General features: G+C 48.2%; 1 protein-coding gene across 1 annotated transcript; it reads right to left on the reverse strand.

The window, feature by feature from the left end:
• Positions 1-108: 108 nt before the first annotated feature.
• Positions 109-9,126, reverse strand: RAB3A (RAB3A, member RAS oncogene family). The gene is made up of 5 exons (XM_028713371.2): positions 8,891-9,126; positions 2,926-3,153; positions 2,439-2,557; positions 1,472-1,596; positions 109-1,239 (listed from the first exon to the last, which is right to left on the reverse strand). Exons 2-5 carry the CDS (start codon positions 3,151-3,153, stop codon positions 1,049-1,051), a joined length of 663 nt encoding a protein of 220 aa, XP_028569204.1. The 5' UTR covers positions 8,891-9,126; the 3' UTR covers positions 109-1,048.
• Positions 9,127-15,464: the final 6,338 nt, after the last annotated feature.

A 15,464-nucleotide genomic window follows, 5' to 3' on the forward strand; every position in this document is an offset into this window, starting at 1 on the left:
CAAACACAGGAACCAAAGCAATCCGGCTTCACAAGAGTCAGACCGTTGGGTCTGTCTCGCTCAGTATATTGTCTACACTGACTGGCAGTGGCCCTCCAGGGGGGGGTGTGTTTCCAGCTCCACCTAGAGATACCACTGGGGACTGAGGACCGGAGGGCAGGTGCTCTACTGCTGAGAAACGGCCCAATTGCTAAAAAACAAAATTCAGACACCCGTCTTTGCGGTTGATTTCAACGAATATGCCTTGTGAGGAATGAGGCCGCTGGTCCATTTAGCTTAGCGCTGCGCCCACTGGCTGGCAGCAGCTCTCCGAGGTTTCTTTCCCCCAGCCTTACCTGGAGCCGAGACCAGGGACCGGAACAGGGAGAACTTCCTTCGGCACGGGAAGCAGCCGCTCTAACCGAGGAGTCAAACCTTTGCGGCAACGGCAGGTCCAAGCACGGGGTGCCTGCTCTGCTCTCTTCAACAAGACGGGGGGTGTTTTTTGGGGGGGAGACACACAGAAGGCATGGACAAAAGAACCAGCAAAGGAAGGCGGAGGAGGAGGAAGAAAGAGGAACAGCGGTGGACACCCAGATTTGCAAAACCAAGAACAGCTACAAATCGAGAGGCGTGTGGTCCAATAAATAAATAAATAAATAAATAACATAAAGAAGAGCCCAGAACAGTGGAAATAGCTTCCTCTCGACGCTGACCACCCGCCTCCCCAGCCCGCCCCACAAAGAAAAGACGATCCACAAAGAGAAGACAGGCAGGGGGCTGAATTCTCACCCGTCCCTTAAAGGAGAGCGAGGGGAGGTGGTTTGTTTTTAAGCTTTGACACCCCTCCTAGGTTTGGGGTCTCGTCCCCCCACCCCCACCCCAAAAACCAACAACCCCACAAAGGATAAAGCAATGGGATGGGTCAATGGGGGTGGGGAGATGGCTAGGCCAGGACTCCATAGTTACTCGGGAGGTGGCGGGGTGTGGGGGGGGGAGAGATGAGGCAGGCAAGGAGGAAGGTGCGGCAGGTGGGGGGATGTTCGGGGGGCTCCGCCTGGGAGTCTCTTCAACAGGCACAGTCCTGGTGCGGGGGGGCTTGCTGGTCGGTCAGCTGCGGACCCTGCTTGGCCCCGGTGACGGCGGGGTCGGCCGTGTCCAGCGACTCGGACATCTTTTCGCAGATAATGTCCACCAGGCGCTCAAAGGTCTGCTTGACGTTGATGTTGTCTTTGGCGCTGGCCTCAAAGAACTCGAACCCTGGCACAGAGGGGAAGGGGGGGTTGCAAAAACGAAATAAAATAATGAACACAGAGAGAGACAGAGAGCAAAGGGGGGCAGGAAATGCAGGAGAGCGGCTGAGAAGAAACCTTGGCGGCTGAGAAGAAACCTTGCAAAGCCCTGAAGCCTCTCCCCCTCCTGGATTCCTGCTTTCCCATCTCTCTCTCACTCCCACAACCCCCAGAGCGCCTTCTTCCGGCTGCTGACTCACCCAGGTGCTCGGCTAGCTGGCGGCCCCGCTCCGACGAGACGACCCGCTCGTCCTCCATGTCGCACTTGTTCCCCACCAGCAGGACCTGGGCGTTGTCCCACGAGTAGGTCTTGATCTGGGTCGACCTGGCGGAGAGACAGCAAGGCGGGTCACGGGAAGACTGGACAGCCAAAAAGACCACTCACCGCCTCCCCTTCCTGTGGAGCTTCTAAACCAGTGATGGCCAAACTCGGCCCTCCAGCTGTTTTGGGACTACAACTCCCATCATCCCTAGCTAACAGGACCAGTGGTCAGGGATGATGGGAATTGTAGTCCCAAAACAGCTGGGGGACTATGTGCTTCAGAAGCTGAGAGATCTCTGGCCTCCATCTGGGCTAGCAAAGAGCAGCCTTAAGTCTCTTTCTCCCCCAGAGTACACTTCTGTATTGCCCGCACTCAGGGTGGATTTGATTTAAATCAAATTGATTTAAATCACGATTTAAATCATTAGTAAGACTTGATTCAAATCACTAGGCAGTAAGACTTGATTCAAATCACTTCTTTTTTTTTACAGAAAGACTCATTCTTGCTGGTATAATCTTAATATTTACAACCAGAGGGAGGCTTCCTTTTTGGAATAATAAATTTTCAGAGTCATTTTTTACTGATTTGGTTATACTATTAGAAATACATAATTATGAAATTATGGTGAGGTCAACAGTTTATATTTGGACAACTTTTCTGCTGTACTTTGTTGGAAGGAGGAAAATAATCAATTCCTTAATAACAATTTAAACAATTTATTTAACTAGAACAATAACGTTATAGCATGTACACGGAAAAATACGGTATATCTTGGTATTGTTACAGTGAGGCTATTATTGGATTATAATGGAAAATTAGTAAAAATTATTATCAAAAAGATGAATCATAGTCCAGAGGCTGGTGACACCCCCCTCCCACCCCCAGGGTCTCCCCCGGGACTCACCAGTCCTGGACGGCGTTGAAGGACTCCTCGTTGGTGATATCGTACATCAGGATGAAGCCCATGGCTCCCCGGTAGTAGGCGGTGGTGATGGTCCGGTATCGCTCTTGCCCGGCCGTGTCCTGGGGAAAGGCCAAGAGAGGCTGTTACGGAGGGGCCCGGGGCAGGGTCAGGCCCCCAATTCTGTCCCCACATCAGCTCTTTCTTGGCGGAGAAATGGGGCTCTTTCAGCCACATTGAAAGATCACACCTGAATGCAGCCCTGTTTAGGGAAGCTTTTAATCTCTGATGTATTACTGTATTTTAATATTTGGTTGGAAGCCGCCCAGAGTGGCTGGGATATAAATAATAAATTATTATTATTATTATTATTATTATTATTATTATTATTATTATTATTATTATTATCATTATTATTATTATTACTACTACTACTACTACTCCTTCTTTCCCTTAGCGAGTGACCCTGCGAGGCGGGCCCTTTCCTTACCCAGATCTGCAGCTTGATCCGCTTGTCGTTGCGGTAGATGGTCTTGACTTTGAAGTCGATGCCGACGGTGCTGACGAAGGCGGGCGTGAAGGAGTCGTCGGCGTAGCGGAAGAGGAAGGAGGTCTTGCCGACGCTGCTGTTGCCGATGATGAGGATCTTGAACATGTAGTCAAAGTTCTGGTCGGAGGACTCTTTCTGGCCATAGCGGGCGTCGGTGGCGGAGGCCATCTGGGGAGGGAGGGAGGGAGGGCAGGCAAGGTGGTGAGACACGGGGGGCCGGCCGGGGGGGGGGGGCCTCGCTAGCACCCCAGGAGACACCCGTGAAAGCCAGTAAGGATTAAAGAGAAACCAAAGCAAGAGCTCCATGCGCTCCCCCTGGGGCTCCCTTGGAAGGTGACCCGGAAACTGCAACTAATCCAGAATGCAGCAGCCAAACTGGGGACTGGGAGTGGAGACCATATAACACCAGTCCTGAAAGACCTACATTGGCTCCCAGGACATTTCCGAGCACAATTCAAAGGGTTGGTGCTGACCTTGAATGCCCTAAATGGCCCAGTAGACCTGAAGGACCATCTCTACCCCCATCATTCAGCCCGGACACTGGGGTCCCTCTCCCAAGGGCCTTTTGGCGGTTCCCTCCCTGCAAGAAGCGAGGTTGCAGGGAAGCAGGCAGAGGGCCTTCTCGGTGGTGGCGCACGCCCTGTGGAACTCCCCCCCCCCCATCAGATGTCAAGGAAATAAAGAACTATCTGACTTTTAGAAGGCATCTGAAGGCAGCCCTGTTTAGGGAAGTCTTTAAGGTTTCATGTTTTAACGTGTTTTTAAGATTCTGTTGGGAGCCACCCAGAGTGGCTTGGGTAACCCAGTCAGATGGGTGGCATATTGATAAATTATCATCATCATCATCATCATTAGAGATCTGTTTCTCAAAGGAGCCTCCCTCAAAGGGCTGTTTTGAGCGTAAAATGGGCAAAAATAAAATACTAACGATAACAAGGCTCACAGCCCTGTCTTTCCCCCTTATCTTAACTATGCAAAAAAGGACCAGCGTTATTAATGGTGCAACAGACTGGGAAGAAAACGAAACCCAGTTTCCGTTCCACATCCACCTTCCTCCACCCCCTCCTGCAATGCAGCTCAAATGCGAGCTGGCAAAAAATGCTTGCATTGGGGATAAATAATAATGAATATGTCGTTATTAGTCAAAGTGACACCCAGAGAACGGCCTTCCGCTGGGGGGGAATGTCAATGTGAAGGAAAACAAGACGGCAAAGACGGAAGCCTGTTCGGTTCCCTTTTCAAATCCCATCATTCGTTGCTGTGTTTTGCCCTGCACCATAAAAAATAAAGCATCTCCACCTTTTTAAATACATGCATGTATCACAGTTGCAAACGTCGGTGGGGATGCATCAACCCCAAGGCAAGTTTTAAGAATCCGGAACAGAGACAAGGACCGTTCATTTCCGGCCGGGGGCTTTCCACGAATCTGTCGCCATCTTTTCCAATCGAGCCCCCCCCCCCCATCTCATTCGCCTACTGCCCCAGATCCCTTTCTAACCCTGTTGGATTGAAACCGCTGAGCGAAATAAATAAGCAAATCTCTCTTTGCGGACAGCGTCCACAAAATGCTGCTTCTGGCCCGATTTCCCCGGGAGTCTGGGGGTGGGGAGGGCCGCAGCCCTATTAAACGGCCCTTCAACCTGCACGCTTTGTTCCACGGCCTACTTTTCCTTCTGCATAACCCTTTTAGCTAATTAAACGGCCAGCCGCTCGCATCAGGCAAATCTTGGGGCCGCTGAGCCGTTCCTACAGGAGGCGTCAAAGCGACCTAAACCGGGATTTTATGGGAGGGGGAGACACATTTGCACACTCAGGCCGGGGAGGATTAAATCAATAAAAAAAACCAGATCCTAGTTAGCGGTATTTTCGTGCATCAGGGAGGGCGGGGGGGGGGTCCCCAAGCTGCGTTGGGAAGGATGCGCCCCCCGGTTAACCCCAAACCTCCAGGAAATTTAATTCTGGCAAAGAAGCTAAACCCCCAAAAAGGATAACAAGGAAACAGGATTAAGGGAGATCAAGGCAAGAGACGGGCAGCTTGCTTTTGCCAACGCAAAACTCCTTATTTCCTTCAAAGAAATGGAGAGATGCCCCCCCCCCCACCACTACCACAGATGACCGACAACTTGTGCCTCCCCCTGCCTGCCTGTTTGTGGCATATAGGATTAACACCACCAGATAAAAGGGTGACTAATTTGGGAAGAGTCTGGATACAGGAAGAGGGCTGATCTGCCTTTTTCAGGCTACGGCTATCTCAAGCCCTGACTGCAGTGGGGTGTCAACACAGCGCCCCTCCTTCAGATGGCGTTGGACTACAAAGCCCATCCTCCTCCTCCTTCAGCGGCACTGGCCGATGGGAGTTGTAGTCCAAAAACGCACCAGATATTCTTGCACATCGACTCACACTTTCCCCCTTCTTCCCAGCAAGGGAGAAAAAATCATGCCTTTGTGAGCAGGCAAAGGAGAAGAGCCACGTTTTCCTGCGTCAGAGGAGGCGGTCCGGAAAGCTAAATTTGCCCACGCGGGATGTTCTGTCCCTGGTATCGGGAACAGGCTGCCTGCCGGCTGCGATCCTGCGGGGTCTGCTTCCTTCTGCAACCCCGACGACACACACAGAGGGGGAAAAGAAGCTGTCTAATGCGGAATCCAGACCAGCTTGCTCACCTAGATCAGTAATGCCTGCTCTGACTGGCAGCAGTGGCTTCCCAGGTGGATGAACGTGGGGCCTGAATGCAAAGCGACTGCATTCAAACTTTCATGGGGGGCAGGAAACGCCCTGCTTTCAGCTCCCTCCCCACCCAGAATGGGGACCCCCACCCACTGATCTTGCTTACGGGAAATGAATATAGGCTGCATGGCATAATATTATTGTAGTTGTTATTGCTATTATTATTTATTGAATTTATATACCGCCCTATACCCGGAGGTTATCAGGGCAGTTCACAGAATAAAATCAAAATATATAATTACATAAAATCAAAACAACAACATATCCATGATAATAACAATATTACATGTCTCCTCTTTCTTCCAAGGGTGACTGAAATAAGATGACAGTCGTTTCACTGCATAACTCACATCTGCCCCAACAATTGTTCTGATAATAATGATAATATTATTATCTGCTCTGTATCCCATATTTCCTCTGAGGATTACTCGATATAGATATCTCCTCTTCCAAGGATGATCAAAATAATATTATGGTTATTTATTACATAACTCAGATTTGCTCCAAGAATTGCTGTAATAATCATAATATCGTAATTTGTTCTGCATTCCGTATTTCCTCTGAGGATTACTTGCATATTAAAGATGTTTATTACATCTCCGTATTTATGTAATTATTCCACTTCAACTTGGCCTCTGGCTGATTTGACATCCAAAGCCCTTTTAAAATGTGTTGAGGAGTTGGGGCGCTATTGGATTGTTCTCGTTTTTATTTTTGTTCTGCATGTTGTGGTTTTATATTGCAATTTTATCTTGTGAACTGCCCTGAGACCTGCGGTTATCAGGTGGTATACAAATTTACTTAATAATAATAATAAATATATTTATTGCCTAGCCCGCCACTCCTCTAAGAATCCCTCTAATAATGCAGAAAACAACTATTCTACGTATTATGCAGCGTCTCAAACATTGTAAATATTTGTTGCATTTCCTCCAGGACGCTTAATTTGCAGGACAGGATGAGAAGGCACTCAATGGCCTCCAAGGTCACCCAGCGCATGGCTGAGCGGGGATTTGAACCCGGGCCCTCGTCTGCCTTGCTTCCCCCTATCCTGCCCTCCCCGCCGGCCCTGCCTGACCCCAAGGGCCACATTGTGCGCTGTGCAATTGTCCCAGGGCCGCACGGCCTCACAGTGGGTGGGGCCAGGAGCGGGAGGAGCCACCGATGCAAATCTTGCCTGGTCCGAGTTCGAGAGCAACATTCCAGCCAGTCCAAAACCAAGAGGAGGATGCCAAGGGCCTGGTAAGTGAGGCCCCGGGGCCGCATGCGAGATTCGATCCAATCCTGCCCAATACAATCTAACAGCCGACAACAACGGAGGCGGATGCTCAAGCAGCAGGGCCCCATCTCTTTGCCTGTCCGCAGATAGACTGCGCCTAAAGAGGGGGCTCCGCCTGGGCCACCAACAGGCCCTTCTCCTCCTCCCCACACATTTGGTACACACACACACACAGCCCACTTTTAAATGCCACCCAGGCAGGGCCGGATTGAGGTTTGATGCGGCCCTCAGCTCCTGAAGGTAACGGGACCCTTACTATGTCCAGCTGTCGTTTGTCAACAACAAATTGTCGCTGTTTTTGGTGCTGAATCTATGCTATATGGTCAATGATGGACCGCATAGGTATCTCAAGCCATTTGCGCATGTTGCCCTGCAACCAGTCCATGCAGAATGTCGGCACCCTATATATGGAAAGGAGCAAAGCAGGGGTATTTGAGGGAGCAGGCGGGGCCCAGGACTTACACCAGAGGAGCCAACACAGCATAAAACACGGTTGCTGGATGTAGGTTTTATTTCATTTGTTTTTTATCTTATATTTGGGAAATGGACATCCATTTTTTCCCCCCTTTAATTTTTTGGGGGGAGCCAAGAGAGTGGGGCCCTAAGCTAGAGCTTGTTGAGCTTCGACGTAAATCGGGCCCTGCACCCAGGCCAACAGCCATCACCAGCCCCGGTCCCCGCAGAAAAGACGTCGATCTTGGCGACATCAATAGGGCCCAGCTTCCTGGCTGCCCTTGGCACCCGGGCATCAATCATTCATACGCCAGGCGTTGCGTGGCAGCCCTTTGGCCTGGACAGCCGTCCATCAACAGGGCACACGCTCCTTTCTCCCCCTGCACAAATCTGATCCAGTTGCAAACGGATGAAAACCAAGAGGACAGGAGGTGGAATTGCAAAAAAGGGGGTACATTCTGGAAGCAAGGGATGTGTGTGATGCTTCAATAGGTCTACTCCGAGTAGGGCTAAGGCTGGCCCAATCCATTCCATTTCCTCTCCTTCCCGTGCAAAAGGCAAGGCAAGCACCCAAAACCATCATCTCCTTGCCTACATTTAATGCTGCATCGCTCATCCCCGAAAAGCACGCAGTGGGTTGCAATTATGGTCTGCCAAAGGGGGTGGGGGTGGGGAGAGGATCCAAAAAACGTGAATCAATTGCCTCTCTCCGCCTTGTTTTTTCGTTTTTTAGCTTTGCAACTGGCAAGCTCTCTCTGCATCAGAGGAATTGGAAAAGGGGGCAGAGGGAGAAAGAAAAATCCATCTTAAGGCTCATTCTTGTCACCCGAAAGGTGAGCTCCTGCCAAAGCGATTCGGATCCAGCTCCTTACAAAACGCAGAGGGGTTTGGGAAGGTTTTTTTTTGCTTTTTTGAGTTGGGGTTTTTGCTTTTTTTCCAAAAAGCTGCCTCCCCCCCCCCCCCCTAGCAAATAAGGCCCACCAGATCTGGCTCCTTTTCCAACCTGCGCTGCTCGCTCCCCCCTCCCCCCCCCCCGTCCCTCCTTTCCCAATCCGCCTGTTTACCATCTGCATCGCCGAAGCCTCTTTTGCCAGGCCAGCATTTCCAGCTTAGCCCATGGCAAGAAAATGCATAATAATAAAACGAGGAAAGCACCGCTCCCGTTAGCAAGACAGCATCATCCCTGTCCAAAACACCTCCATTTTTAATTATATCTTTTCGGTAAAGAATCCAGCGCTTGAGGCTTGGCTTTTTTTCTCCCCCCCCCCTTGCAATTCTGCATCTCCTTTTTTCTTGCATGTGTCAAATGAAGGTTACCAGCCCCCCCCCAGAGACGCATTCTTTCGCATGCAATGCAGGGATGCAAAAGGTGCAATGCAGGAAAGGGGAAAAGGCGGCCCCGGGGGGGTGCAAAGCTTGTGGGGGGGTTGCCCAAGGCGCGCACTCACCTCGGGAACGCGCTTCGGGTCTAGCAGCAAATGCAGCAGCAGCAGCAGCAGCACAAGCGGCGCGAGGCGACGGCACCTGCCTGCAGAACCCGGGCTGACGTCACCAGCGCTCCGAAAGGGGAGGGGAGGCTATGCAAATAGGGCGGGTGACGTCAGGGAGCAAGGCGCCGCCTCCGCCTTCGCAGCTCCCGGAGGCGGGATGGTGGGAAGCTGCCATCCCGCCACGCGATTGGTGGATCGCCTAGGATTGGCAGCCCCGTAACCAGCTCGCTTGAAACCCAACGGGGCTGATTTCTAAGGAGAGAGAAGCCTCACGAAACATCGCGAGATTTATTTCTCCCGCCATTTCCCCCCCCCGCCTTCTAGGCGGATCTATGGCGAAGCAAATCACGTGACTCTGAGGGAAATTTATTTATTCTTAAATTCTAATTTTATTCGAGGGCTATTAAGCCCCCTCAGAATCATATAAATGCTGGTCATGAGAGGAATTTATTTATTCTTAATTCTGTTTTTATTCAAGGGCTATTAAACCCCCTCAGAGTCATTTAAATGCTGGTCCTCCAGAAATAAATCACGTAAATCAGAAGAAGAAAGACCAAGAGCGGAATTTCTGACCAATTTTTCACCTCAGGATAGTCTGCTGTTGTGCTTTTCTGTTAAATTATCACCATGATTTTTACCTCACAAAAAATGCTCATCCGACGTTTCAGACAAAAATAAAATAAAATCCCACATATACAAGCCCACTGGTGTCAAAGCAATTCTATAATCCACAAATCTATGAGGAACGATGCTGGAGATTCTTCTGGCCATATAAGATCAATTATGGATCGAGGGGGTTTTTAATAATAAAAATATCAAGCCAAATACACGGTTATGGCTGCTGTTATGATGAAAACATTATCCATCTTTCAACATGGCAGCCCTTGAAACTTTGGAACTCCCTGCCTCTTGACATAATTTACATTTTATTCCGGGTTTTATTTGATGCTTTAATGTAGCTTGTCAACCGCTTTGAGATTCTTTCCTTAGAAACATAAAAAGGTACAGAAATGAAATAATAATAATAATATTATGCCAGCATTATTACATCACCTGTATTAGCTTTCAGAAGTTTCCCCCCCAATTTTATCTGTGTTCCACTGATAATTTCTTTTTAAAAGAAAAATACTGTATTTCCCCTATTTCTCATTTTACAGTCTTTCTACATCTAAACAAAAACCAACATTTCCTTTGACTTCCTTATTTTATATCATCAGTTCCAACCTGTTTATAAATGTAATCTTTTGGCTCTCCAGAAGTTTATTTTTTACGCCTCGTGTTTATGTCAACCCTGCTCAAGTTTCTAATCGCTTACAGTAATAACACTCTTGTTATAGGAAAAAACACGGCTCCTTTTTGGTACCCAAGAGCCCCTCTAGAGTCCTTATTGTAGGGCTGACCAAAGATGTTGAGTTTTTAGGACCGAAGAGTTTTTGATCTTTTTATACAATTTTACACCAAAGTTGTTGAGCTTTTAGGGTTGAAAGTAAAAAATATTTACTTCCATTATGATCATTTTCTGTGGGTGTCTGCACATATGTGTGTTGTTGTATGCAATCTTTGGGAGGAAAGAAGACGGTAAATAACAAATAAACTAAATATTGATGTATGTCATTTTTATTTCTTAAGTATATTTAGTGCTAGTATGGCTGTATTGTTTTTTGTAACATAAAACCATTCAATAAAAATTATTTTTTTTAAAAAAAGGATTGAAGAGGAGTTGTTCAGCTTTTTTTTTAAAGGATTTTACCCCAGGACATATACTGCCACGGGGGCCGGATTAAATCGACCGGCGGGCAGGATTAGGCCCCCGAAATGGACTTTGGGCATGCCTGCTGTAGCCCAAGACCCCCCAAAAAAATCATATATATGTTGCAGGAATTGATGTATAGGTTGGGGGGGGGGTTGCCCCTCCAGCAGATCTCATGTACAAATCACAAAAGTCACAAAAGCCCACGACCAAAATCAGCACCATCCCTTTTGGGACTTGTCCCCACCAAACACTTCATCCCAGTTTCTTCCTATCTATTCCAAGGGCCTTTGCTGCACGATACCAAATGGAAGAATTCACTGATCAAGGGATCTCTGTACTGGCTCATTGGGGAAACGAACAGAAATCCCTATAGACCTGTGAGCTCAGCTCCTCCGCAGCCCCTCGGCCTGAGTGGTAATCCCTGGCCTCCTGAGACCCGAGGGCCAGACAGGGAGCCATGCCAGAAAGAACAGACCCAGATGGAGACCAAAGGGTGGGATGAACTTGGCTGGGAAACAGGGAAATGGAAAGATCTCTTTTGTGACACTTGATGGGTGTTTGGCCGAGGGCAAGGGGAGCCATGGGGCAGAGTCCAGGATGCTCAGATTACGGCCACCAGATGTATGAGTGATGTAGTTTGGGGGGTGTAAGATGGGGATGAGCAGCTAATACAAGTTTGGGTCCTCTCTTGTTTGGGGCTTCCATCTTGTTCCCCCTGGGGGCAGGTGGGAGTCCGGTCAGGACCGTCTTCAATCAAGACCAAGCCTCCTGGCTGCTCTTTTGCTCTCATATTCCTGGCTGGTCTCCTTGCTTTTTGGTCCAAGGGAGTCCTCCGATTTCTCCTTATAACACACACATCACAGAAGGGGCATCTACAGCAGACTCCTGCCTGCCAGGTTCCCTGTTGAGGGTGGGTTTACCTGGCTGTTAATGGAGAGCCTGGCCCTCCTTTTGCGAGGACAAATCCTGAATTCCTGAGTTGAGGCCCCTGAGAGAGTCAAAATGGCTTCAGGACTGTCTTCCTGCCCTGTTTCAGGCATGGGGTTTATGGAATTAGGTCTGTGTCTGCCTGGTACGTTTAGGAACATTTATTTTACACCTTAGACCTTCTAATTCTCATAGCATTAGTTATGATTCTTAAGTAGCCCTTGAGCATCACCTGAGTCGCAGCATCTCTTTGGCTTGGCGCTTGATGGTCATTTTCTGACAGGAAATTTCCCTCCTTTTAATCAAAGAACTCCAGTACTTTATGAAACTGGTTCTTCTGTGTCTCTGGGTCCATTTCTGGGTGGAATTTCACTTCGCATCATGGCGCTACCACCAATGAACATGCAATGGCCTCTCACTTCCAAACAAGGCGCCCACTTCCACCAATTCCCTCAAACTCCCTCAGATTGTCTTGTAAGGGACTTGCGTGAGGTAAAACTTAACATTTAGGGGTCTCTGGCAGGATTTGTTCAAATGAAGAAGAAGGGTTTTATTTGACAAGGAAGACTATGACCCGGGGGGATGAAACTTGGGAGACTTCAGCCGACAATGGTCTTTCCCTTCCAGGTTTTGCACTCCATCCTTTGGCTCTGAAGAAGGTGGTCCTTTCTTCTGCCAGTTCCTCCTGAGGGACCTCCAAGTCACAGAGCCCAGAGATCCTCTTTCTGGAAGAATCTCTCCCTCCGGACTGGAAGGAGACCAAGGAGACCAAGTCTCTTTCCACCTTCTTTTCCTCCTGTTTCCGCCTCAGCCTCCCACTTAATTCCTGGCCTAATTACTCTTATTATGAGAATTATAAGGTCTGAGATATAAAATACAGTGGTGCCTCGGGTTACGAACTTGATTCGTTCCATTCTTAACCTGAAACCGTTCTTAACCTGAGGTACCACTTGAGCTAATGGAGTCTCCCACTGCCACTGTTGTCATCCTGAGGTAAAAGTTCTTAACCTGAAGCAGTACTGCTGGGTTAGCAGAGTCTGTAACCCAAAGTGTTTGTAACCCGAGGTGCCACTGTAAATGTGCCAGGCAAACACAGACATAAATAGATAAGCCGCGTGTCTGAAACAGTACAGGAAGAAAGTCCTGAAACCATTTTGTCTCTCCCCAATTGACCTCCAATGTTTCTTCTGCAAGGACAAGGGAAATGGGAAAACCTCCCCATTGTGTCTTTGCTCACAAATCCTGCCTTCAGGGCATATCTGTGTGTGAAGAGGTGAGCCTGTGACCTGGGTTCGGGAAGGGAGTATTTGCCATCACAAAGGAATGGCCAGAAAGACATCTGAAGGCAGATTCCCTAATTAGGGAAGTTATTTAATGACTGATGTTTTAATGTATTTTTAATCTCCTGTTGGAAGCCGCCCAGAGTGGCTGGGGAAACCCAGCCAGATGGGCGGGGTATAAGTAATAAATTGATTATTATTATTATTATTATTATTATTATTATTATTATTATCTTCCGCCCTATCCTCCCAACCTCCCTCCTCAACCACCTCAACTCAACCACCCCCTAATTCCAAAGCCTCTCCTTTTAAACTCTCTGTGGTGTACTAAGCTCGGATCCTAGACCAATAGGCAGGTAGGATCCTATAATGCAACAACCTGATTGGCCCAATCAGACCCCATGAGGTACACATAATCAACCAATCAGACGGGACACTGGTTGTGTAAATATTAAAGCCTGGGGTTTGGGGGGAAATTCATTCACTGTTTTTCCCCCAAGCTGCAATAAAGAGCATGAAATCTGAGTATATTTCAATCTCCCTCCTGGAAGCACAGCCAATCAGAGGCTGGCAGGAGAAAAAAGCACAAAGAAACACATGTAAAACCAACTTTTTCCGTCGCAAATGTCCTCTATACTGGAAAGGTCCATTATGATGATGATGATGATGATGATGATGATGATGATGATGATGCCAGAGGGAAGAACGAACGGGATTTGTATCGGTTCATAAATCTGTTGCAGCGTGGCGGAAGATTCTACAGACTTGCCATGTGGCCACAAGGTGGCAACCTAACTCCAATTTTAAGTTGAGGTTTTGGAAACACCCAGATTGTTGCAAGGATCCTGGAAGAATCCCTTCACAGCTGCTGCAGAGGGGAGGCACTCTGCACCTGCACAGAGGCACAGGTCCCGGCCTAGCTGCACCACCCTCCAAGTGCCCCTATTTCCCAGGAATTACAGAAGCCGTCCCGGTTTCTGATTTGATCCCACTTTCCTGCTGTTTAATTTGATGAATTATTGTATTTTAATATTTTGCTGGAAGCCGCCCAGAGCAGCTGGAGAAACCCAGCCAGATGGGCGGGGTATAAATAATAAATTATATTATTATTATTATTATTTCCTTAGCACCTCCCTATTTTCACGGGAGAAATGTTGGAAGGGGATGGAGTTATGTGGCCCCCCGAACCAAGGAGATACTAAGTGGCTATCCAACTTTTAGAAGACATTGGTTCTGTTTCTATATATGTTGGAAGTCGCCTGGAGTACATTAATTGGCTGTTTGAGGGATTGTTTTTAAAAGTCTTGCCATCTCATTTTTGACCACCTCCAACTTACCCAGGTTCATGGTTCTTACATTCTGGGTTCCTATGCAATATTTTTCTTTACAGGACTGGACTTTCCTTTCGCTTCCAGGCATATCCACAACTGAGCGTCCTTTCGGCTTTGGCCCAGCCGCTTCATCAGCTCTGGATCTACTTGTCCTTGTCCTCCACTCTTCCTCAGTAGCATGTTGGACCTGAGGGGCTCATCTTCCAGCGTCATAACTTTTATATGCCTGTTGTCTTTGTCCATGGAGTTTTCTTGGCAGGGATACGGGAGTGGCTTGCCGGTTCCTCCTCCAGGTGGATCACCTTTGGTCAAAACTCTCCACTATGACCCGTCCATCTTGGGTGGCCCTGCATGGCAGAGCTCATAGCTTCTCTGAGTTATTCAAGCCCCTTCACAAGGCAGTGATCCACGAAGGGATCACTTTGGCCACCTCATGAGAAGAGAAGACTCCCTGGAAAAGACCCTGATGTTGGGAAAGATGGAGGGCACAAGGAGAAGGGGACGACGGAGGACGAGATGGTGGGACAGTGTTCTCGAAGCCACCAGCATGAGGGAGGCAGTGGAAGACAGGAGGGCCTGGCGTGCTCTGGTCCAGGGGGTCAGAAAGAGGTGGACAAGACTAAACATTTAAAAGTCTGGAATGGTTTTGCATAACTTCCTATGGGAAAGTGTGCCTTGGTTTTGGAACACTTTGGTTTTGGAATGAATTTCTGGAACGGATTAAGTTTGAGAATCAAGATACCCTGTATATATATATATATATATATATATATATATATATATATATATGCTTTCATATATATATATATATATATATATATATATATATATATATATGAGAGAGAGAAGTGGGAGCTCTTGCAAGCTGGCCCAACTGGCCCCCCAACTGCAATCCACAAATCCTCGTGGAGACATCTTGAACCGGGTGTTGACATGCATGCAATGAATCAAGGGTGCCGAGGGGAAGCAGCAAGCCGGCAGCAAAGATAAGCTGTCCCACCTTGGGCTTAAATATTTATGTTATTTGGAAGCCGGGCCTGTCAGTGACGGATTTGCAGAGAGGGAAGGAGGGTTGGGGCTGAGCGGTGAAAAGGGGCATTTGTCATCTTCTCCTTGTAAGGCGGCCTTACAAGAAGAACGTCAAGGCAGAGCCTCTCTTCTTCCATGAAAGTGTGTATCATAAGACATGGCTTGCCCTCTTGAGAAAGACTTGAGGAAGGAGATTATCACCCCTCTTTGAT

The sequence above is a fragment of the Podarcis muralis genome, chromosome 18 (genome assembly GCF_964188315.1).
Source record: "Podarcis muralis chromosome 18, rPodMur119.hap1.1, whole genome shotgun sequence".
NCBI lineage: Eukaryota > Metazoa > Chordata > Lepidosauria > Squamata > Lacertidae > Podarcis > Podarcis muralis.